This window comes from Hydra vulgaris, chromosome 06, assembly GCF_038396675.1.
Source record: "Hydra vulgaris chromosome 06, alternate assembly HydraT2T_AEP".
Taxonomy (NCBI): Eukaryota; Metazoa; Cnidaria; class Hydrozoa; order Anthoathecata; family Hydridae; genus Hydra; species Hydra vulgaris.
The window spans coordinates 35,895,001-35,921,308 of record NC_088925.1 but is presented as its reverse complement, the minus strand read 5'-3'; the positions used below and the strand labels follow the sequence as shown (position 1 = coordinate 35,921,308).

General features: G+C 25.9%; 1 protein-coding gene across 2 annotated transcripts in view; it reads right to left on the bottom strand.

Moving 5' to 3' along the window:
• LOC100208856 (uncharacterized) overlaps positions 1-26,308 on the bottom strand; it is a 123,833-nt gene that overhangs the window by 20,234 nt on the left and 77,291 nt on the right. For both annotated transcript variants that reach the window (XM_065799988.1, XM_065799987.1), the window contains exons 36-63: positions 25,571-25,741; positions 24,917-25,099; positions 24,595-24,762; positions 24,015-24,434; positions 23,244-23,429; positions 22,928-23,128; positions 22,445-22,603; positions 22,113-22,280; positions 21,846-22,028; positions 16,794-16,952; positions 16,462-16,706; positions 16,208-16,349; positions 15,904-16,083; positions 15,530-15,703; positions 14,334-14,504; positions 9,627-9,773; positions 8,255-8,554; positions 7,984-8,169; positions 6,748-6,894; positions 6,121-6,294; positions 4,785-5,069; positions 4,380-4,544; positions 4,137-4,289; positions 3,440-3,613; positions 2,862-3,155; positions 2,514-2,678; positions 1,874-2,026; positions 1,520-1,795 (exon numbers count right to left, since the gene is read on the bottom strand). In XM_065799988.1, coding sequence (XP_065656060.1) covers positions 1,520-1,795; positions 1,874-2,026; positions 2,514-2,678; positions 2,862-3,155; positions 3,440-3,613; positions 4,137-4,289; positions 4,380-4,544; positions 4,785-5,069; positions 6,121-6,294; positions 6,748-6,894; positions 7,984-8,169; positions 8,255-8,554; positions 9,627-9,773; positions 14,334-14,504; positions 15,530-15,703; positions 15,904-16,083; positions 16,208-16,349; positions 16,462-16,706; positions 16,794-16,952; positions 21,846-22,028; positions 22,113-22,280; positions 22,445-22,603; positions 22,928-23,128; positions 23,244-23,429; positions 24,015-24,434; positions 24,595-24,762; positions 24,917-25,099; positions 25,571-25,741 — 5,529 coding nt within the window. The remainder of the gene's footprint in view (positions 1-1,519; positions 1,796-1,873; positions 2,027-2,513; positions 2,679-2,861; positions 3,156-3,439; positions 3,614-4,136; positions 4,290-4,379; positions 4,545-4,784; positions 5,070-6,120; positions 6,295-6,747; positions 6,895-7,983; positions 8,170-8,254; positions 8,555-9,626; positions 9,774-14,333; positions 14,505-15,529; positions 15,704-15,903; positions 16,084-16,207; positions 16,350-16,461; positions 16,707-16,793; positions 16,953-21,845; positions 22,029-22,112; positions 22,281-22,444; positions 22,604-22,927; positions 23,129-23,243; positions 23,430-24,014; positions 24,435-24,594; positions 24,763-24,916; positions 25,100-25,570; positions 25,742-26,308) is intronic.

The following is a 26,308-nucleotide window of genomic DNA, read 5'->3' as shown; positions in this document are numbered from 1 at the left end:
AAAAATTTTTTCTTAAATAAACATCAAAAAAATTGATATAGGTAATGTTAAAGTTTTTTTTCATGGTGTGAATAATTCACACCAATAAATAAAATAATTATTTCATATAATTATACAAAATCATTATTTCATTTTTCATGGTGTGAATAATTCACACCAATAAAAATAAAATAATTATTATTTTAAGAAATATATTTAAAAAATTGAGCATCATAAGTAAAAATAAATATTTGTTAAAAAATAAGTTGGACAATTAAAGCAAGGATTATTGGCAAATTTTGTTGTTTGACTTCAAAAAGAGTGAAAAGACAGTGCAAGAAATTATGTAACGTTTATGGTGGGGACTGAACACCAGTGTCAGCATTGGTTTGCTTGCTTTTGCTCTGGAGATTTTAATATGATGCAATACACACTGTCCAACCACTAATGATGGCAAAAAAAATAAAAGTGTTAACAGAAACCATAACAACTCAAAAGATAGCAGAGAAGATCTCAACCATTTACTTACAACAGCTTAGTTACATAAACAATAACAAACAGGATGTTCCTTGCAAATTAAAGGAAATTCACTTCACCAAATGCATTAACATATGCAACTTTTTGTTGAATCATAACCTAAATAACCCCTTTTCCTAAAATATTCATAACAGGTGATAGTAAATGAAGACCCCACACTTCTTCGCTAACCCGCCAAAAATTACCAGAGCTCAAATAAGAACTAATGCCACTTGACCCTTAAGCCTTGACTTAGCACCATCATACCATTACCATTTGTTTTGCTATCTTCATAGCAATTTTAATTGTTAAAACAACACTGATTAGGATGTTGTAAATAAGTTCTTCGGTCCAGTTCTTTGCCTCTAAAAACCAAGGTTTTCTCAAACCTGGAGCTTAGCAAAAGATAGCGAAAGGTCATTATTTACAAAATAGTCAATATATCATTGATTAATGTTTGTTGTTAATATAAACAAATTCACTTTGGAAATATATATAAAAAAAGAAGACATTAATTATCCCAATAATACGCAAGTTGCTTGCGTAATTATTGGGATCCAAATATAGTATACATGCTGATTTGTTTCTTTTTTTTTTAATATTAGGTATTTTTTAGTTGTTATAATAACAACAATTTTTTGTTTTATAATCAACTTTTTTGAAAAGCTGCTTTATAATCATCTAACTTTTTTAAAAAGTTGCTTAACTTTTGTAGCGCTTGTGTATTGTTTCTAACTTTTTTTAGTTAAGAAAAAGATAACTATTTAAAAATAATATTTCTTATTTTGAAAATTTGTTTTAACTTAAGTTTTCCTTTTTTTTTCAGGTTATGCTTTTTTTATATTTATTTGATTACATCCCATCTATCTCTATCTATGCCTTACGATTTTAAACTTATGTTATAAAAAACAAATGATTAAAAAAATTAAAAAAAAGATTATAAGCAGACCATGATAAATAAATAAAATAAATAAATAAAATATGATAAATAAAATATGATAATGATAAAATACTTAAAACTTACCAACTGCATCTAATACTGCTTGTCTGTCTGATAAGAACTCAAATGCAGTTGTTGCAGAGGATGCATACTGTACTGCTGCAAAAGCAACTTGGCCAAAATCAAACTGATTTATAAAGTTAGCAATAAATTGTTTTATCTCTTCCCAAATATTGATTAAACTTGATGATGCATCAATTACCAGTAGTATATTAAGCTTTCGTTGGCATAACAATGGACTGGGTGTAGAATTAGGCTCAATTATTGCTTTAACAACAGTAGAAGATGGTTCATTTAATACTACAAAAAAAAAAAAATCATAAAAAAATAGCTAATATATTTATTTTTTAACACTATTAAAAAAAAATTTAATATTACATGGTTTGCACACATTCTCACTAACAGATGAAATAAAAGCATCAGCTTCTTCATATGTTGTTGCATTAAAAACAAAGTTTTTGCTTGATGCCCACAGTTCTAGGTTACTAATATTAATTTGACTCCCTATTCCAATTGCAATTACTTGGATACCTGAAAATAAAATCAATAACAGGAAAAAAAGTAAAAACATAAATGTTTTAATAATAGGTTGCTTCATATGCAAGAAATAGTTTGATTCCCACCACTTTCCCTAGCCTACATACAAGAAAATTCCCACTACTTCCTCTTGTTCAACCTGTTTCTCCATGCAGCAGTCTTGTTTGTAAAAATTTTGTTTAGGTTATTGTTATTATGGTAAAAAGTAAAGTAAAAAAGAAATGCCTCCTTGCTTTTAGGTGAATACAGTAAAATAATAATCTTAATGAAAATTCTGTTTTAAACTTAAAAAACATCAGTATATAAATATGAGAAATATAACTTAAAACTTAACGGTAATAAATGGTAAACAATATATAATATAAACGATAAAAAATAAATAAATAAATGGTAATAAACGGTAATAAATGGTAAATAAATGTAATATAATGACGTTTGCAATTATTGAAACACATTAATAAAAACAAACATAAAATTATACCTTGATCCTTCACATACTGCCATTCTTTTTGTGTGTCTTCATTTCCATAGTAAACACCATCAGTGAATAAGATAGCAACTTTTTTAACATTACCTCTCATACCTTTCTGTGTTGTGAATATTGTTTTACGAGCTGTGATTGCTGCAGACCATGTATAACTATAACCTTAAAAATATTACTTTTTGTTATTATAAAACATAAATTTAATTGACATTAGATTCCAGGTTCTTTAAATTTACAAAAAAAGAAGAAAAAGAAACATTTATTTTTTAAAGAATGATTTTTAATTTTTTTATAGTTTGCTTTAATAATTTTTAAATATGTTGCTTTTATATAAACACAATTTACCTCTTGACTCTAAAACTATCATTTTTCTTAATAGCTCTTCTTGTTTTTGTTTGTCTGACAGAGTCCAATTGTTCATTGCGCCTTCAAAAAACTGATCTGGTATATCCAGTTTTGGTTCTGTTCCATATGGGAAATAAGAAAAATGCACTTGATCTTTTGATATTGGAAACATTAAAGCTAATTTGATAATAAAATTAATAATAGCTTCTTGTTTATCTGGTTTTTCTGGTTCCGCCTTAGTAACACTTTCAGACATATCAACAATAAAAGCCAGATCAACTTGAGTCTTGCATTCTAAAAAATAAATCATCAATCTTATAAATTTTTTTTTTTAAGTACTTTAATTTTTCAAGAAAACATAAGATAGAGAAAAATTTTAAACTATGAAGATAAAACAAGGATAGTTATATATTCATAATATTATATATAAAATTTATAACTGCAAGTAACTATAAATAAATAAAATTTATAACTGCTTCTACCTAAAATATTTCTTTATAGCTATAAAAAGCTCAGTACATTACCTATAGGACACAATTTCAGTACATTACCTATTGGACACAATTTCAGTACATTACCTATAGGACAGGATCCTAAATTGCAGGCCACTGTTTCCTTTTCAGCATTTTTTGGTAAACAAAGGCCTTCACCAGCTATTCCATCAACACACATTCTAGTTCTTGATTTAACTCCATCACCACAAGTAACACTGCATGAAGTCCAATTGCCCCAACTACCCCAATAACTAGTCACTAAAAATATTTTTATAACTTTTTTTAGTTTTTTAAATGTAATTAGTTATTTTAAATAGAAAAGAAAACTTCAATAAAATTTAGTTGTATGATGAAAAACCTGGCTGATCCATAATTTGATCAATAAATTGTTAGAATAAAGACCAATTTTGCAAAGAACTCATTTTATTTTACTGGTGCTTTATTATATAATAACCTATTAATATTGATTACACAATTAAAATATTTCAAACTATATAAAAACTTTTAACTGATTATTTTGTTTAACATTTCTTTATTTAATTACTAATAATATTTAAATAATTTTTAACCAGGAAAAAATTAATACCAGGAAAAAATTAATAGCGGGAAATTTTATCTAATGTTTTTAATATCCTGTATAAACATTTGTAAATAATAACAATAAGAATTAATTGATAGAGCAACCACCAATCAATTAATGAGCTAAATAACTTTTAAAATAATTATTTAAAAAAATATTAATTACATTTAAATATTATTAACAAAAAAGTATTAATATTACATGATTTGCAGACATTATCTCCAATAGTTGAAATGAATGCATCAGCTTCTTGGTATGTTGTTGCACTAAAAACTGAGTTTTTGTTAGATGCCCATAACTCTAAGTTATTAGTATTAATTGGACTTCCTATTCCAATCGCAATAACTTGGATACCTACAAATAATTTAAATTGTGCAAATAATATAAATTATAAACAAAAGGCTGAAAAAATGATAACAAAAAATACATTAATATAATGAAGACCTTGATCCTTCACATACTGCCATTCTTTTTTTGTGTCATGATTTCCATTGTAAACACCATCAGTGAATAAGATAGCAACTTTTTTAACATTACTTCTCATACCTTTCTGTGTTGTGAATATTGTTTCACGAGCTGTGATTGCTGCAGACCATGTATAACTAAAACCTTAAAAATATTACTTTTTATTATTATAAAACATAAATTGATTCAATTGAGTTTTAAATTTAATTAGGTTTTTTAGACAAAAAAAAGTAAAAAAACCTCTTTTTTTAAGGAGCAATAATTGTTTTTAATATTTTGTGTAAGATTTTAAAATATTGCCAAATTTCAAATATTGTCTGTAAAATACATTGGATACTCAATTCTATATATACTGTCTTGAACACAAAAAACTTTAAAATTAACCTCTTGACTCTAGAATTATCATTTTTCTTAAAAATTCTTCTTGTTTCTGTTTGTCTGACAAAGTCCACTTGTTCATTGCACCTTCAAAAAACTGATCTGGTATATCCAGTTTTGGTTCTGTTCCATATGGGAAATAAGAAAAATGCACTTGGTCTTTAGATATCGGAAACAGTAAAGCTAATTTGATAATAAAGTTAATAATAGCCTCTTGTTTATCTGGTTCCACATTAGTGACACTTTCAGACATATCAACAATAAAAGCCAGATCAACTTGAGTCTTGCATTCTAAAAAATAAGTCATCAATGTTATAAATTTTTTTTTTAAGTACTTTAAATAATTAAATCAAATTTTACACAATAATTTTTGTAAAGTATTTGTAAAATTAAAATAAAATTATAACAATAAAAGTTGTCTATTTATGCTAGAGATAAATTAACTGTAGTGGTCTTGGTCCTTGAAAAAAATTAATGATTTTAATTAAATTATAAGTTTCTGATGTACTTAGTATATCCGATTTTGGGCTAGTACCCAGTAGTATTACTAGCCTAAAATTCTTATGACATACATAGCCCAACATACTTGAGATAGTATATCTGTTTAAAAAAACATATTTAACAAAATGATTTTTTATATTTGCTAACAACAGTTAGTTATTTATAATAAATGTCAAAGCAGTCAATTTTTTTGCTTCAACACTTGTATAAATCTTATAAAAAGTCTAATAAATAGAATTTAAAAATATACTTATAAACAATTATAATTGATTGATTGTTTTTTTTATTTTTGCACTAACTTTAATTTACTTAAGTTGCAAATGTGGCAGTAATGAAATTATTGTGGTGTTTTTATTGCAGCAGTAATTAAATTTTTGCGGTGTTTGTATTGTGGCAGTAATTAAGACATTTGTGGTGTTTTTATTGTGGCAGTAAGAAAGACCTTATGGTGTTTTTTGTTATACTACTATACTCTTGTTATAATAAACTAAAAAGTCAATTAAAAAAGTATAAACATATTGGTTAAAAGATATTTTGATTGCCTAAAGTTAACTTAAGCATCTCTAAAACCAACCAATCAGTGTTCACAATTAGTGTTTATTTGAAAGTATTGTTTGAACAACTTAGACTGCATACATCAAAAATATTCAACTTAGAGTTTGTCAGACAATTTTATTTAGAAAAATATAATAAGTAATGCAATAACAGTTTTTATTTTTATTTAAGTTTCAAATTAAAGACAAAATTTAAAGCTAATGTTTTTATTGGCAGAATAAAAAATCAAAATAGCAACTTTTAAAAAAGAAATGCAAAATGATATGTTTTTTATATAGCAAATTACCTATTGGACAAGGTCCCAAGTTGCAGCCAACTTCATCATTTTCTGCATTTTTAGGCACACAGAGACCTTCCCCAGCTTTCCCATCAACACAAGATCTAGTTCTTGATTTAATGCCATCACCACACGAAACACTGCATGAGGTCCAATTGCCCCATGTACCCCAATGGCCTTTTACTAAATATGAAATTAAAAAAAATTAAAGCTTTCATAATAACTAATTATGCACCCTTTGAATACTTTTTAAAATTTTAAATTACTATTCTATACAGTAATTTTAATATAAATAATAAAAATATAATATTTCATTCCCTTATTATTTCCTCAACCCCCACCTCCCCTCAATTATTATCTTTACAAACATTAAATATACTTTTGTTCTATAATATATTATGTTGTTCTATATATATAGTATGTTGTTCTATAATCTAAACATCCATTGTTAAACATGCTGTTTTAACAATTGATTATATTTTTCTATATAATAAATATATCACCAAGTTATATAACAACTTGCCATGAAATAAAAGAAATATTCCAACCTTTGAATATATTAATGTATTCATTATTATATACTACTATATCTTTTCATTGATTTATTAGTGTTACATCTTAAAAATAATCACTTACAATCACAGATTTTGTTTGTGACCTCAGCTATTTTGCTTTGTAGTTCCACATACTGTGTTTTTATTATGTAAGTGGGATCTGATGCAATTAAATTAAGATTTTCAATGTTAATTTCATCACCAATAGCAACTGCAACAATTATTACACCTAGAAATAAAACTTTTTTTGAAGTTTAAATACTTTTAAAATCAATGATGTATACATAATATGCATATATGTGTGTGTATATATATATATATATATATATATATATATATATATATATATATATATATATATATATATATATATATATATATATATATATATATATATATATATATAATATAAATATCACAATATGGGATATTGATCATGTAAATGAAACTTATTAAATAGGTGATTAATCAGGTCATAGTTTAACTTTTTCCAGAACTCCAGATATTTCTGTTCATTTTTTTATTTATTTTGGAAATCTACAACATTTTCCATTAATTGAAGTTAAAAAAAAAATTGTTTAATAAAGTCATCAAATAACTGTAGCAGTTAAATAAAAAAATTGAAGGAAACGATTAATTTTATCAATCTTTTTCCCACACACAAAAAAACATAAAGTGCATTAGTAGTACAATTATATAACTGTATTATAATTTCTCTTTACAATATATTTCATTGTATGACTATCAAACTATATTATAGTTATATATTAAATATATAATTTCATTAATAAAGTGCAACAAATATAATTCAAACAACATAAAATAAAGTTAAAATAAATTAAGAAAATGTGAGCAGCCAGGGCACAGTTGTGCTTGCTACAGAATCAAATAATCTGATATTAGATGCCTGCTCTGGCCATTAGGACTTTTTAGAACATTTTACCGTATAGGGCAATAACTCCAAAAAATATATAATTTTTATAATATATGACTTATAACTAAACAATTAAAGTATAAAAAAATATCATTGTAAAAATAACAAATGCTTTCAACAAGAAAAACTTTGTTATTTTTCACAATTCAATTCAACATCAATTCAAGTTGTCACAGACAGTTTTACAAAATAATAATGGATTAGGAAAAGTTGATTTTTCAATGTGTTTTTCAAAATTATTTAAAAACTTAAATAAACTTTATGCTTTTATGATTGCTCTAATTGTGATGGTGTCACATACTCATGGTACGAAACATAATCATTTACACCAACCCCCATTTACACCAAAAAAATTAATTCTAATACAAGAATTTAATTAAAAACCTTTGTTTTCAAGAAGCCTTCTTGCATCATATAAAGAAATATCTGTGGGATTAGGTATTTGTTGAACATCTTGTTTTCCATTAGAAATTACCACAAGTGCTTTACTTTTATCAGGTCTCATGCCATTTTCAACTGCAAACATAGTCGTACTTGCCGCTACAAGTCCACGGTTTAGGAAAGAAGATCCTTAAAAGATAAATAGTACTTTTATAAATAATATTGATAAATTTATAACAAAAAAATGAATATATTAAACAAAAATCTTTTTAACCCTTTTTAATGGATTTATCTGGATCTGGTTCTGGTATAACAACACTATATAAATAAGCACGCTGATTGGATACATCGCCAGGTAATAAGTTGTTTATATCAGGATTTGAAAACAAATTGTTCTGTAGAAGCAAGGAAGGTATTGTACTATACGGGAGGTAAGCAAAGTGTGACTTGTTTTCTGATATATCAAACTGAAGAGCTGTTTCAATTATGAAATTTTTAGTATATAATGGAAAATAAACACTTGCATCTCCAGAAAAGTCAACTAGAAAACCTAGATCAAATATTTTCTCACAACCTAAATAAGATTTTATAAAATTTTAAATTTTTATAAAAACAGATTTCATAAAAGTTAAAGTATAATGAATATTTCATTAAAAATAACAATTTTTCATTTCTAAACTAAGATGGACAATGAATGAACATCCAAATTTAAGTTCTTTTTCATTAAACTTACTACATAATTATAATGAACTTAGTTACTAGTTATTATTATTGTTATGCAGTTATTACATGTTATTGTTAGGGCAAGAATCAGTTAACTGATTATTGCCCTACAAAAATATAGTTAATAAATCTCCACTTCCATGTGCATAAATACAATAAATGAAAAAATAATCTAATATTTGAAATTGTGTTTCAAAAAATGTGTAATTCTTTTTTTTTTCAAATTTATAATAAGTTTTATTTCTACTATTTCCATATTTGCTTTTATTTTTTAACTTACAATTAAAAGTTGAACTAAAAAAAAAAAAAATTTCTTTGGCTAGTCATACCATAATCTAAGATTCTAATATTTGATAGCTAGGTCAGGTTCAAATAGAGTTGGCAAAAAACTTAAAAAAGTACTTAGCCGAACTTTTAGAGTATTATTTTGCAACAAGGTTTATTCTATTTATGTTTTGAATTTAAATTTATTATATTCAAAAAGGAAATATTTAAATTATATTCAAATGAATTATTATTCAAAATATAAAACCTCTGCTTAGTGACACTTAAAAAAAAAAAAAAATCTCTGCTTAGTGACACTTAAAGTTTTTTAAAGCTTTTTAAAAAGCAAAAATTAAACAATTAAAATCAAAAATTAAACTATTTTAATTTGACTGCATTTTATTATTATTTTACCTTTAAATATTATTAAATTACCCAAATGTATATAAAATAAAAAAAGTGTTAAAAGTTGTTGACCCAATATTTTAATGCAATGCAACTCAATTAAAATCGATGCAACTTTCAATGCAACTTAATTAAAATCGCATAAAAATTTTAATTTTTTGACAAAAACTAGAAAATAAAGAAAACTTAGACTTAAAAAAGTGATGAAATAAAAAATTTTGTATATATAAAAAGTATGTATAATTGAAACTTACGAACTGGACATTTTTCCATTTCACATAGTTCTGTTTCTGATAAGTCTCCATAACAGTGGCCGGAAGGACACAGTCTTACTCTATTTCTAGTTCCAGTGCCACATGATACAGAGCATGAGCCCCATGGCTGCCACGGTCCAGGTGGAACTAAGAAACAAGTGTTACATTTTTTAAAATTGTAGTTGTCAATAAAACTTAGGAGAATCGAAAAATAGAAAACTCAATTGTCATTATGTTAATATTATTATATGTTAAATATTTTGAGCAATGTTCTTGCACCACTTGCACCACTTATATGTGGTAGTACAAATATAGCAATATAAATTAAGATTCAAATGAAAAAAAAAAATGTTATTAAGTTACATTTTGTCATATATTTTTAAATCATGTTTTTAACCATATTTTAAAGCATATTTCTAACCGTAAAGATGTTCAACATTAAATGTAAAAATGTTCAACATATATATATATATATATATATATATATATATATATATATATATATATATATATATATATATATATATAGGCCCTATATATATATATATATATATATATATATATATATATATATATATATATATATAGGCCCTATATATATATATATATATATATATATATATATATATATATATATATATATATATATATATATATATATATATATATATATATATATATATATATATATATATATATATGTTGAACATTTTTACATTTAATGTTGAACATCTTTACGGTTAGAAATATGCTTTAAAATATGGTTAAAAACATGGTTTAAAAATATATGACAAAATGCAACTTAATAACATTTTTTTTTTTTTCATTTGAATCTTAATTTATATTGCTATATTTGTACTACCACATATAAGTGGTGCAAGTGGTGCAAGAACATTGCTCAAAATATTTAACATATAATAATATGTTAATATTATTATATGTTAAATATTTTGAGCAATAAAAATTATTTTGAGCAATAAAAGTTATGAAGACTGCTTAAAATAAAATTTTTTATTTTAAGCAGTCTTCATAACTTCATAAAATATCCTTACCATTTAAAACCTTGAGCGCCCAACATTTTTAGTCATTGACTTTAATGGATATTTCAAGTTGCGTATGTACACAAAGACCGTATGTACCAAGAAAAAAATTATTTTTTACTTTTTAGTGTTGCTTTTTTAAAAATTTCTTTGAAAATGTTATTTACTTTTTTAGTTGTTTTAAAAACGTTTTTAATAAATTTTAATCAATGTATTTTTTAACAATTTCTTTTATTTACACTTAACTAAAGTTTGTTTTAAGAAGTTTTTTTAACTATTTTTTTATTTACGCTAAAGTGAAATTTTTTTTGTGTTGTTTATTTAATTTACTTTTTTAGATAATTTCAATTATTAACGCTGAACTCATGTTTGTTTTGTGTGGATAATAAAATAAATAAATCAACAAGAAAGTAAGCTAATAAATATGTTGTAATAAAAAGGGTTCCAAACTTTAATCAGAAGTGCCTTTAATGATGAATTAAAAAACTTACATTATGAAGAGTTTATGTTTCCAGAAACGAAAGCAAAGTTTTACAGTGTTAATTTGAATTTGAATATTTTTTTATTGGAAATGTTAAAAAAACTGTCAGGTTCTCAGAGACACAAATTTGCCAAGGACTCTGAAGTAAATTGCCAAAACTAACACATTCTTTTCATTCTCCAAGTTCTTCACAACCTTGTGAATCAAACATTTTGTGATAAAAAATCCTTAAAAATATCTAGTGAGACCTCCACTCTGTCTCAATCCAACCAAGAAGAAGATAATTTGAGTAACCCTCTGTTGTATAGTTCAACTTCTTCAGCTAGTTTTGCCACATGTTCATCAACTTCATCATGTGCATTTGTAGCCAAAAATCTCAGAAAGCATCAAAGAAAAACTAAGAGTCTGAATGTAATTAAAAGCCTATAATAGTTGAAATAGATGATAGTTTTACAATTACAAAAGATTTTTGCACCAAAGTGACACTTGCAGATTCTTATCTAATGACCTGTCCAATTGGCAGGAACGGCTGACTGTAAGTGAGAGACTGCATCATCAAAATGAATCCAATACCTTTCCTTAAAAACAATAAAGAATATCCTAAAACCAAAAAACTAAAACTCATATTTTAGGAAAAAAGAAGGTTTCTCCAACTGGAAAAAGTTCACAGACCAAGTCTAAATGAGATATCTCCATCTCATTTCAGTTATTATGAAAAATGGATTGAAATAACAATCACGATAAAAAATGAACAACCTGTCAATCAAGGTCTTATCCCACAAATTAACACAGAATGGTGGAGAAGCATTCATAAAAAAATAATATCAACAATTTTGTACTTGGCGGACATAATATTGCATTCTGTGGAAGCTCATCAAAGCTGTACACCAAAAATAATGGGAACTTCCTTGGTCTTATCTGATTACTTGGTCAATTTTAATCCAATTTAGATGGAGCATTTATGGCAAATTGAAGATGGAGAAAGATGTTCACAAATACTAAGTGTCAATATTTAAAGCAAGGTCAACCTCTTAGCTTCGCATGTAAAAGAAGCTGTTGTGAACAAGGTAAAGCGTCGAATGTATTTTTTAGTTATTATGGATTGCACTCCCGACCTTTGTCAAAAAGGCCAAACTTCTCTAACCATTTGCTATGTTCATGAAGAAAATGAAGTAACAGTCAGTGTCCAAGAAAGCTTTATTGGATATGCAGTGTGTGAAAAGTTGACTGGTAAAGCTCATTCTAACCTTCTATTTGAAGAAATAAAATCTTGTAGGCTAGATTTAAACAACTGATGTGGTCAAGGCTATGACAACGGGTCTAATACGGTTGTAATTTGAAAAGGTGTTCGAACTCAAATTTCAGCGGAACACTTACGAGTATTATTTACACCATGTGGTTGCCACAGCTACATTCAAGCTGCAGGTACCATAGCTTAAACGTAGTTATATCAGACAAGGCTAAATCATTTGGTGAAGTCTATATTGCTGTTTGGAGTTTTTTAAAGAACCTATATAACTTTTCTGCATTAATCAAGCATTGGGGACTTCACTAGCACAAAAGAATCTTTCAAAAATGATGTTTTCTTGCCCCTAATTAATACAACTGAATCATTTTTAGAAGACAGAATGAACAAGTTCTTCAAAAACAAGTCAAGATGGGGATTCCTATTTGACCTTAAAAAACTACCACCAAAGGACAAACTTATAGAGGATTATAAAATGTTACAAGAACACCTGACCATGAAAATTATTTCAGATATAAATGTTAAAGAACTGTACAGAGAAAATTAGACATGTTAGTTTGATAGCTACTGTTTTTGACAAATAGTGGCCAAGAAAACACTATTACCATTAAAAGCACTCAATATAATTAAAGACACCGACAGAAAAGACTGTTTTACTGTGGATCTATCTGTGTTTTTTTACTGTTTACTACGCATATTGCTGACAATTTCAATGACACAACTACATAGATTGTGGTGACGCTGGTCAACTGTAACTTCTATAAAGACCTGTTTATTATATAGTGTCTGTTTATATAATATTAAACTTTTTTTGTATACATTTATTTTTTGCGTAGCACTAGAAAAAACAATAAATTGTAATTATTGGTTTTTCAAAATGGTTTTTTAGGTATTATGGACTGGTCACACACATGCAAGTGTAGAAACACAAAGATTAAACTTAAAAAAAAATTCCTGTATGTATGTAAACTTAAAAAAAAATTCCTGTATGTATGAAATCATCTTGTCATAATTATTGATAGAAAAAGGTTCTGCTAATATCAGCTAAAATGTTACATACATTTTCAAGGGTGGTGGAAATCTCACATGTTAATAACTTAAAATTTTTTTCATTTTTAGTGTTTCATTAAAAACCTAGATGTTTCTTATCTTATATTTCTCACAACTTTTTATACCTTTTTATACTAATAATTGACACTTTTTATTTTACTGACATTGTCACAAACAAACAAATAGCGCTTGCAAATTTAAGTTGTTATTTTGTATTCATTCAGTATTTTTATGCATCAAGAATTATTTATAAACAACTTATGTTGACATATTAACAATTCATGGTAGTTTGTCAAAAATTGTTGTTAGCTTTTGGTTTCATTTTTTGAAACATTCACGCAATCATCACACAATTTAGGAATATATGATTTACTTATGGTTCATTATTTTCTAAAATTTTGCTTTGCTTTGTTTAAATATCCAAATAATTTTAATTACATGTCCATATAAACTTTCTTTTTAAATCTCTAATGTTGTATAGTAACAGCAAAGTAATACTATACACATAAACTTAATTATTTTTTTGATAATTATTATTTTATAAATGATTTTAATAACTGGTAGCCAACTTGGAGGTTTTAAGGGCCTATTATTATATACACATCATTTTTATTATTTTTCTTAATGATTGGTTTGTCAAACTTTTTTGAAACTTTATATAAACTTTACCAAACTTCTTTAAAAACTACTTTAAAAAAAAAGAAGATAATAATAAAAATAACAAATATAAAAATAACATATAAATGGTAAAAAGTAATAAAAAAGATCAAGAACTATAAGTATATTTTTTTTAGTGATATTTAAGTATAACTATATTTTATATATTATATTATCTTATTATTATTAACTATTTTTTTATATCCTTAATAATATTTTTTTTAAATATATACTTTCACAAGGTTCCATATTGCAAGCTCTGGTTTCATTTGGATGATCAATACATTGAAGCCCACCATAAGCTGGGGGAGGATTATTACATTTTCTGTTGCGACTCTGAACTCCAGAATCGCATGTCTTAGAGCATTTACTCCATTCTGTCCAATTGCTCCAATTGCCATTAACTAAAAGTTCAAATTTTAAAATTAATCATTATGATTAAAATCAATATCATCATCATCATCATCATCATCATCATCATCATCATCATCATCATCATCATCATCATCATCATCATCATCATCATCATCATCATCATCATCATCATCATCATCATCATCATCATCATCATCATCATCATCATCATCATCATTATCATCATCATCATCATTATCACCATCACCATCATTATTATCATCATCATCAACATTTTTTTAGCATCTTCAATTCCTTAACTGAAGCCTTTAGCTTGCACTCTTTCGGATGTATTCCTACAATGCACTCTTTCTAATGTATTCCTGCATCTAACTCTTACTTTTTCTCATAAAACTGTTATATTTCTACATGCTGATACCCTATCATCTGCATTTTTACACACTACATGTCTGAATCATCAAAATTTTTCCTGACCTTTATCAGACTCTCTATTTCCAAATGATTGCTACTTTTACTCTTAGTAAAACTAGCAATCATTTGGAACTAAGAAAATAAATATATACTCTACTCTATTTTTTGTTTTGATTTATATAATGTTTTCATACCATGACAACTCTTTCAAATCATACTTGAACAGTTGAATACCTTAAATTCTACTACTTTAGCTTTTTTGGTGTCTTACAATAAATATTGGATCTGTTGTTCAAATATTTATTGTAAGGCACCAATTCCAAATGTTATTGATAAACTTTTTTATTTATTTTGTTGGCAATAATTTTAATTAACCTAATAAAACTAAAACTTTTATTAACTGAGCAAGCAATTTTATTCCTCACTATGAACCAATTTTATGGTGCATTTCTGCCTCCTTTATATCAATAAATATCTTTTGCCTCCTTTATACCAATATCTAGTTTGTTTTAATATAAGTTTTTTCTTTATTGAGTTTTTCAAAATTGTTTTGAAAACTTTAAAACAGAAATAAATATTTTATGTTAAAAATAAACTTTAATTTAAAGTACAAAAAACCGATTTTATAGGAAGCATTTGTTACCTGCACACTCTGACATTTTGCAGGGTAAAATTTCGGTACTATTTCCAATACAAAATAATTTGCTATTTTGTTGTGGTGGTGGGTTGTTACATTCTCGATATCTCACACTTATTCCCTCTCCACATGTAAGAGAGCAGTCACCATAGTTAGACCAAGAGCTCCAAGATGGTGGCACTAACAATAAAAAATGCATTCAAAATAAATAATTGTTAGGAATTAATTTTCTCCTTTTAATAAAAACATCATTTATATATTATGAAGTTAAAAATTATAATCACTATTACCAATAATGATCGGCATTATTACTTTTATTATTATTTTATTTGAGTTAATTATACTACTATTATTTGTTTTATTAAAAAATAATCACTCACCCTCACAGATTTTTTCCTGACAGCTTACTGCTTCAAAAAGTGGTTCAGAACAGTTTTTTCCACCATAGCTTGCAGCAGGATTATTGGGATGACGGTATCGAGTCTTGAAGCCAACACCACATGTTTCTGAACAAGGTTCCCAAGCTTCCCATTCAGAATACCCACAATCAACTGGAATTACTAAATGTCAGTTAAAACTTTAAAAAGTTTTTTTTAACAAATTTATAAAATTGAGCAAAAAAAAAATAAACAAAAAAAATATTTTTTATAAATATTAAACTTTTTTTTTTAGATTGAAACTTACCATCTTGTAAACCGTACACAAACATCGCATTATTGTTTGATCCAGCACAATGTTGGTCTTCTTTTTGACAACGTAAATAAGATGCATTTGTTCCTGGAAGAGGATCTGGAAGTTTTGAAATGCACAATGTTGATAAACCATCCTGAAAATTGAAAAAAAAAAAAAAAAAAAAAGGTAGAAAAAATAAATATATATAAAAAAAGCAAGAACTTTTTGTTTAAAATATTTGCAACTCTAAAAATTTTTTATCCTACCTTTTGAAAAGTGTTGTTTACATAAGGTCCTGAAAGACAAACACCTAAATTTTGTAGAGCAAAGTGAGTGTATTTTTTCTCTTGAGTGATAACTGCACATTTACAAACTAACTCTGCAAGATAATTGTTCCAATCATTGTAATGGTTTCGTGCAACTTCAGAGTTGTTAAAAAGAACTTCTGGCATTGGTTGGATATTTTCATGATTATCTTTGAAGCAATCAATTTTTTGATACTTTGCACTGCCTTAAAGAAAAGGCAAAAACTGAATAAAGAAAGCAATTTTCAAAATCGTTTACTATTTTATTATATAATACAATTAGTATTTCTTACAACATTCAACAAAGCACTCTTCAGTTTGATTGTTTTCCCCTTGACATTCAGTTCCATTATAAGCTGAAGGGGGATTTGGATATCTTTGTCTTGTTCTCTTTCCATAACCGCATGCTGTACATGAGCTCCATGCTGTCCAGTCAGAATATTTACAATTAACTAAAAAACATTATGTAAATATATATTTGTATATATACATATATGTAAATATACATTTATGTAAATATATATTTATATATATATATATATATATATATATATATATGTATGTATATATATATGCATATATATATATTTATATATATGTATATATATACATATATATGTATACATATATATATATATATATATATATATATATATATATATATATATATATAAATACATATATATATATATATGTATAAATACATATATATATATGTATATATATATATATAAATACATATATATATAAATACATATATATATGTATACATATATATATATGTATACATATATATATATGTATACATGTATATGTATATATATACATGTATATATATATATATATATATATATATATATATATATATATATAAATATATATATATATATATATATATATATATATATATATATATATATATATATATATATATATATATATATATATATATATATATATATATATATATATATATATATTTGAAGTCAGAATTATAGTAGCCCTGGAGTAAATAGATTATCAACAACAACAAAAAATTTATAACATGTACTTGTTAGTAATGCCTGGAAAATGGCTGGTTTACTAAAGTGTGCATATATTACAACAATTTTTTTTTGAGGAAAAATGCCTTCTTTTTTTTTAAGTGGGCATGCGCATTGTGCATTGTTATGTTGTTTTTAAATAATAATCTAGAAAAAGCAAAATAATTTATAGAAAAAATGCCTAAGAAAAAATCCAGAAAAACTTGTTTGGAAAATAGTCTGAAATAGGGAGGTCTCCCATTAGAAAAGAAGTGTGAGAAGATCAGCCTTCAGTTGATCTTGTAACACTTTGTCAAGTAGTTTTCAGTTTTTTTTATTACACTGAAAACAATAACCAAAATATTGCGAAACAGAATCTACTAGAAGAGGTTGAGAATTCGCTTAGTATTTTCTGAAATAAAGTAAACCCACGCCTCCCTTTTTTTCAGAGAAATTCAATCTTTAGAAAATAAGAAATCTTTTTGAAAGAGTAAAATCTACAAACTGAGGACATAATGAATCTAAAAGTAAAGGCAATTTGATTTTAGAATATTTATGTAATGCATTTATGTAATGACAGAGATGTTAAGATGTTAAAATCACCAATTGCCAAGTAGAGCACATCTTGGGTCTTTGTAAAACTAGAAAGGTATTTGATTAAATTTTTTATATATTATCATATATTTTGGAATATTTGTTGCTTTAATCTGAAATTATTGTACTAAATATTTTGTTAAACTTTGATTTCACTTTGATCAAACTGAAGTAGTTGATTATTTAACGAAATGTTTAAGGATGAATGATGTTGGCCAAATGAAAGGTTTATTTTCAGTTTATAGATGTTGTTGTAAATGGAGAAACTTGCTTGTCGAGAGTTACTTAAATGGAACATCATTAAACTTTTAATAATGAAAATAGTTTTTAAAATGGTTCATATCTTTCTCATAATAATCTCCTATCAAATGGTGCAACTAGTTTACTTTAAAGTAAAACTGTATATAATGTTTTAAAAGAGTATGATAGTTTAAATTCAGTACAAGCCCTTCTTCTTGATAATACAAGTGTCAATACTGGATTCAAAACTGGAATTGTTGCATGCTTAGAAAGGAAAATAGGAAGAAAAATACACCTTATTGGATGTACTTTGCATCACAATGACCTTCCTTTTCTAGAGTATTGAAAATAGTTGATGGCAGTTCAAAGTGCCCAAATAAATTTTCAGGACATATTGGAAATCAAATTTCTATAGATTTTTATCTTAACCCATAGGTAAAGTTTACCAAAATTGATACTCCAGCGGAGATACTAAATATTCCCATTGAAGTGATTAATAATTTAAGCCGTGATCAATGACTATTATTTGAATATTGCCATGGAATTTTCTGAAGGATTTGTCAATCCTATTTTTTTAGAAGAAAAATTGGACCACTGAACAACGCAAGATGGTTGACTTTAACAATTTGAATCATGGCTTTGTATACTCATCCCTAGCACTAAGTTTAGATTATGTAATGATTGTGAATTTTATTATACAATTGTATGCATACATTTGGTTTCTTATCAAAAGGTCATCTAAATTTATGGTTTCTCTAAGTATACATTTTAAAATGACAGAACAGATAAGGAAGCAAGATGAGTAAATATAAAATATTTGTTTTTAAAATCTAAAGAAAAATATCTACTGTCATAAGGGAACAGGTGTTACTAGTCATTAAAAAACTCAGAACAAGTAAAGATAAAGAATGTTGTGTTACAAATGTTGCTAATGTTGACATTTAACAAACTTTCAAGCAATTTCCTGGACAGAATTAATTGGCTTTAAAAAAAGCAGGCATAAACAATAAGGTTGAAGGATAAGGAAATCGATGCACTAATTGCAACTAAAGAAGTACCCACCTGAATTTCTTTCTCACACGCAGAGTGTAGAACACGCTGTCAAATTAGTTGGAGGCTAGTCACCAAGTATATGGCAAGGAAGCTCATCATAAATGTATTTTTACTAAAATCCAGGGAAATTCTACAGTATTTTGAAACTAAAAACGACTTGGTTTTTTAATAAATATTTTTTTTATGCATTTGATGCTCATAAAACATCTTTATATGAATGCACTTTCTTTCACTTTCTTAAATGCGAGGAATATAAAAGTGTGTTTAGGACCAATGCAGTAGTAGGGTAGTTGTAAAGTGTTTGACTCACATTCTCAAGATATCCATTTTATAAATCATCTATGCCCAACCCTTTGGCAATCAAAACCTTGATAAACACTTTTATTCGTAAACTTAAGTGTTAAAATAATAAGAATCATGTTTAGGTTTTGGTGATGGTTACCATGACTATTTTTATTACTCTCTTATTAAGTTGAATCGAACAACTTAAATATGGTTGTTTCATTTAATTACAATCGTTAATGAAATACTTTTTACTATTTTATTGTATAATCACTTTTTTTCAAATAAAAAAGTTTATACTTTAGGGTTCATAGAAATTATTTTTATTCTCCAAATAGTGTAATGGTTGCAAATCTTCAGCCTTATCTAAATTCATGATAGACTAGATATTTTAAATCAAATCATACGTGTACCGATTATGTTTAAAATATCTAGTAAAAATTAAATTGTGCAACTTATTAATCCTTTATTCATATCTGGTAATTATTAATTATTGACCTCAAGGATAATCTTGAGTTTAAAATTACTAAAGCCATTTGTAAGCACTTTCAAGACCTATATAACTATAACTACCTAAATCCTTTAGTATATAATTATATAAGGTCTTCAACTAATCGTACTTTAACAAACTAAAACTGACTTACATAACTAAACTTTGTATATACAGTTTAGTTATGTAAGTAATTTTAAGTTTGCTGTTTAAAACTTGGTTGTATTTTATATTAATAGAAGGGTATTAAAATGAGATATAAAAACTAGTTGAAAATAAATTAAATATTTAAATGCATATATTGTTTATATACCATTATACTAAATAAAACTTTTTAAATTATTAATTTATTAGAACAATTCATAAATAATAAATAAATTTAAAAAAAAAAAAAACTTCTGACTGGTTTGATTTTTTTATTAATTGATTTTGTAAATTAGATTTGCAGAAAAAATGAAAACTAAGAAAAATCATGTTTTTTTTACATTTTTTCGAAGTTGATTGCCATTTTTTATTTTGGATGGCTGAAATTTTTCATGACCTCATATTTAACTTACTCCCGGGTTACTAAAGTTGAATTTCTAAAATATTATGAAAATCACTCCACCCTAACATATATATATATATATATTTTTTTTTTTTTTTTTGTAAATATATGTGTGTTTTCCATGTTTGGGATGGTCCTGAGAGTAAACAGGCTTTAAAAATTGCCGACCTGGTAAATCTCAATTCAGCATATTAAAATATGCTAAAACAGCTGTTCGAAAATGCGCATTTAACCGCAGGCCACGCTAGAATTAAATGGTTTCAAGCGTATTTTATAAAAAATATTAGTTCGAATTTATAAGCTAAATTTTTTTATATAAAATACTTATATTGTATCATAAAAAAACTCCCACTCCCCTTTTTATTAACCCCCCTTCCTCCTCCGTCTAATATCTTATTAGATCTAGACTAAAATTCCCATCCCCCTCCTTTTATTTTTGCCCTCCCCCTTTGTATTAAGGACTTAAGAGTAAGAGTGTTAACAATAATGTCTTTCTTTAAAAGCAAGACATGTTACGCGCATTTATGTTATTTATTAACTGAATTACTTAACTTTTTATTAACCGCCGTGTCTTTTATTACATTAATACTTATTATTGTTAATATATTGACATCAATTAGTTAATTAATAAAAAAATATTCAATAAAAAAACAAAAATAAACTCTAATAGGAATTGAACCCAGAGCGCAGGAACCATGATCAAATTTAATAACCACTACACCACACAATATTGTAACTCAATAAGTTAATAAAGTTGAAGTAAAATAAATTTGTTTTGACGCATAATATTTCTTAAGTAATTAACGCCCTTTAAAATAAAATAACTTCCGCATGATTAATACATCAGCGTTACGTCAGCATTACACTGTCAGGGAATCAGTGACCTGGGTAAATATATATTAGATATATACATATATATATATATATATTTATATATATATATATATTTATATATATATATATTTATATATATATATATATACATATTTATATATATATATATATATATATATATATATATATATATATATATATTTATATATAAATATATATATGTATATATATATATATATATATATATATATATATATGATGACTTTTTAATCAAATTAATTACTTGGACAGTGATGTGTGTTACAGTCCTCTTCATCAGAAGCCAATCCAAGATTTTGTTCAACACAAGTTAAACCACCATTTTGTGGCAATGGCATACTACAAGAGCGACTTCGAATACGCTTTCCACCACCACATTCTTTGGTGCAAGAGCTCCAGTAAGTCCATTCTGTGTAATTGCCATTAACTGAAAATAAAGTTTGTTTATGATTTGATAACTCAACTGATGAATTAAAAAAAAATCTGTTAAGAAAAAAAAAAATTTTCTTACTTTTACAAGGTGGGTTCTCTGAGCATTCTTTGTTTTCAGCGCTTTTACCTTCGCATGTTACTCCATTAAATTGAGGTGGAATACATTCTCTAGTACGATTTTGGGTGCCAGGTCCGCAAGTAGTTGAACACGGTGAAAATGGTGTCCACTGTGCCCAGTATCCAGGAACTGTAGAATAAAAAGAACATACTATACTGCACTTTATAGTAAATAATTTTCACTGTTTTTTATTCATATACTGAATATTATTATATTTAGTACTTAAAATTTTTTATAAAGGCTTACTAAATACAAAAAATTTTAAACTTTCTGTTTATCATATATTAACATACTTGGACATTCAGCAATACTGCAGAAAGTGTATTCTACACTAGGACAAGGACAATTTTGTGTGGTACAATTTCGCTCTCGATGCCTTTCCCCGCTGCCACAGCTTGTAGAACATTCAGACCATGCTCCCCAAGGAAAATCTTTATCAAGTATAATCTCATCTAAAATTATTTTTGTGGCATTTTTCATATCAGTAACAAAAAGTAATACAATAGTAAATAAAATACAAAATCAAAAACAAAAAAAATCAATAAAATTATAAGCCATAGTATGCTTTTTACAATATGTTTAGTAACCATAGTAACTATGTTTAATAACCAAACTTGAATTCAATTTGGATCATTAATGAAATTTATGAAAAATATTATACTTTAAAAATTGGTTATAAAAATATTTATTTGCACTTTAAAGAATAATAGATTTTTCATTGGCGCAAGACATCATACAATGGAACAACATTTAAATATTTATGAAATATTTTTTACCTGAATGAGCACATCCTCCAACAAAACATGTTGTTTTCTCATTCTGATTCAAAGCTAAAACTCCATTTAATCCAGTTAAGCACATTAAACCAGAACGCATTGGAGTAGGATTTGAACAAGTTCGTGTGCGTTCAATAATTCCTGCACCACAAGTAACTGAACACTGTGTCCATGATGACCAGCCAGCCCAAGCACCATTTACTATAGCAAAATATAAGATTATTGAAATTTAAATATCTAACAATAATGAGAATAGTTATTATGACCAATAAAAAACAAAAAGAATCAATCACAACATAAAATAAAACATTAATACCTGGACATAACACATTATTACAAATTTCTGATTTAGTAAGTTCTCCAAGTTTTACGCAATCTGCACCATCAAATGTTGGGTGTGGGTTGTTACACCTTCTTGAAGCAAAGCGTAACCCTCCCCCACAAGATTTTGAACACTGAGTCCAACTGCTCCAATCAGAAAAATTACCATCCTTAACAACAACTAAAATTGAACAAGTACAATTTATTTTTAAGCTTTTTCATTTAAATTTATTTTTTAAATAACTTTTTCATTTTACATCTGAAGTAAATAAAAAACCATTAAAGTTTTTGTAACAAAAATAACAAAACTAGTTAAAAACCACAGAAACTAAATGAAAATAATGTTATGATAAGAAACAATGAAAATATGTATATATATATATATATATATATATATATATATATATATATATATATATATATATATATATATATATATGTATGTATATATATATGTATATATATATATATATGTTTGTATGTATGTATATACATATATATATATATATATATATATATATATATATATATATATATATATATATATATATATATATATATATATATATATATATATATATATATATATATATATATATATATATGTATATATATATATATATGTATATATATATATATATATATATATATATATATATATATATATATATATATATATATATATATGTATATATATATATATATATATATGTATATATATATATATATATATATATATATATATATTGTTTAAAAAAAAACATACCATCAACTACACTATAAACATAAGCTGTATTAACTTGACCAGCACACTGTAAGCTGTTGTTATAACAAAGTTCATAACTATTTTGATTTGGAATAAGTGCTTGATTTGGGACTGTATTTAACTGAGAAACTGCATTCTCAGTTGCTTGGTCTGACTTCAGCATACTTAAGCACTGACCTGATTGTGCATACTGATTAAACCAAGTGTCTTGTGGCCCTGACCAACACTGAACATAATTAATAATTCCAAAGTACTTGTATTTTAATTCTTTTGATTTCTGTGCGCATTGGCAAACAATTGAAGACAAAATTTCTTCCCATGGTTTAACACCCAACTGTGTTTGTAAATTAACTAACTCTGTAGTAAATATTTTGCTACTGACGTTTTGAAAGCAACCAACAGCTCTGTGAGGTGTGTCGCCTAATAAATTAACATATTTATTTAATAAATTAAATTATTAAAGTAAAGGAATACCTGAAACATAATTTTATTAGTATATTATTCATAATTATTTTTATAACATAAATTAAATATTACTAGATAATAAAAATAACTCTTTAACTTAAAAAAAGAAAATTACAGCATTCAGCTGATTTGCACAATCTCTTTTCAACTGCACTGCCGACACAAATATTACCACCAAATTGTGGAGTTGGATTGGTGCATGAACGTTTTCGTGTCTGCCTACCTTCTCCGCAATAAAATGAACACTCACTCCAATCTGACCATGCGTTCCAATTTCCATCAACTGCATAAAACATTATATTAATCATGATAATAAAATCTTTTTTTATTTAAAACTTATTAAAAATAATTTTCTTATAAATTAAAAAAATTAACTTTTTTAATTCATAAAAAAATAAAATCAAAGGAATTTTTTTTAAATATGTAACTTATATTACCAGGACAGCTTTGCAAATTGCAGGGCACTTCTTCTTTGGCTTCTCCAAGATTTTGTTGAATACACGTTAATCCCCCAAATGCAGGTGTTGGCATAGAGCAAACTCGAGATCGTGCTTTAGTTCCATTACCACACAACTGATCACAAGGCATCCACTGAGTCCACTGAGAATATTGACCATTAACTAAAATTATTCAAAAATGGATTTACTTTGATATATTTTAATAAATGTTCACTTTTTCTTCCCTCGATTCTTTTTCTCTTTAATTTTACTAAAAATTCAAAAGTCAAAAATTGGAAAAACCTCTCACAACTTTCAAAATTATTTTGGTTATATAGATGTATGATGTAGAGTCATTATTAATGACTTCTTATTGTTTTCTTTTTTTATTGTTTAAATTTTATGTTTAAAAACAAAATTGCTAAACTTCTTAAAATTTAATAAACTTCTTATGTACCTTATTATTTTATGTTCTATATAGTAACACTTATTAATTTTTTTAGATTTAGAATTTATAAATTAAAAAATAATCTTTTTTTTTATTTTCTATATGAAGTATTTTTTTGTATGATAGTTTTACACTAATTCAACCATTTATTAATTGTATTGTTGTATTCATTTAACATATTTATATTGAAATAACAAAAAAAATACCAGGACATCCTGTCAGGTTGCATGTTTTACATTCCTGATGCGGACCAAAACATACTTTGCCACTGCCTTGTGGTAATGGGCAGTTACATTGTCGCACTCTGTTTATATTTCCAAGACCACAAGAGCGAGAACATGTACTCCAAGATTCCCAGGAGCACCATTCTCCATCAACTAAAAAATAAAAAACAGTAAACTTCCAGTTATTCAGTGTTTTTGTTCAGTGTTTGAATTTCCCACTTATTTAAAGCAAATTTCATACCCTGTGATATTTTCTTGACTCATGGAAACTCATGGAAATAACTATCAGTTATTCAAACCTGCAGTGGTTCAAAATTTTGTTTATTTAAGTAATTTTATGCTCCCCTTGAGGAAAGGCCAATCAGCTATTCAAAGTTTTTTCAATAAATTTCATTGCATTGCAATTCAAAACTAACAAAAAATCAAAAGCACTGCAATAAAGTGCTATATAAACTTTAAATCAGTTTCTAAACCAAAAAATAGACCTAATGTTTGTGTTTGAACTATTTCTGGTAAGGAGAGTTCATATACAAAGAAAATGACAGCAAATTAATAGTAAACTCATTTGCTCACAATCCTCTCAAGGTATATTTTGAATATTTCTGAAATTGTGTATGATTAAGAACCATTTTTGCAAGTATTATATGTTTAGTTTTTTTTTAACAAGTTAAAAAAAGTTTTTTTTTTTAAACCTTTAAAATAAATTTTTATCTACAAGGT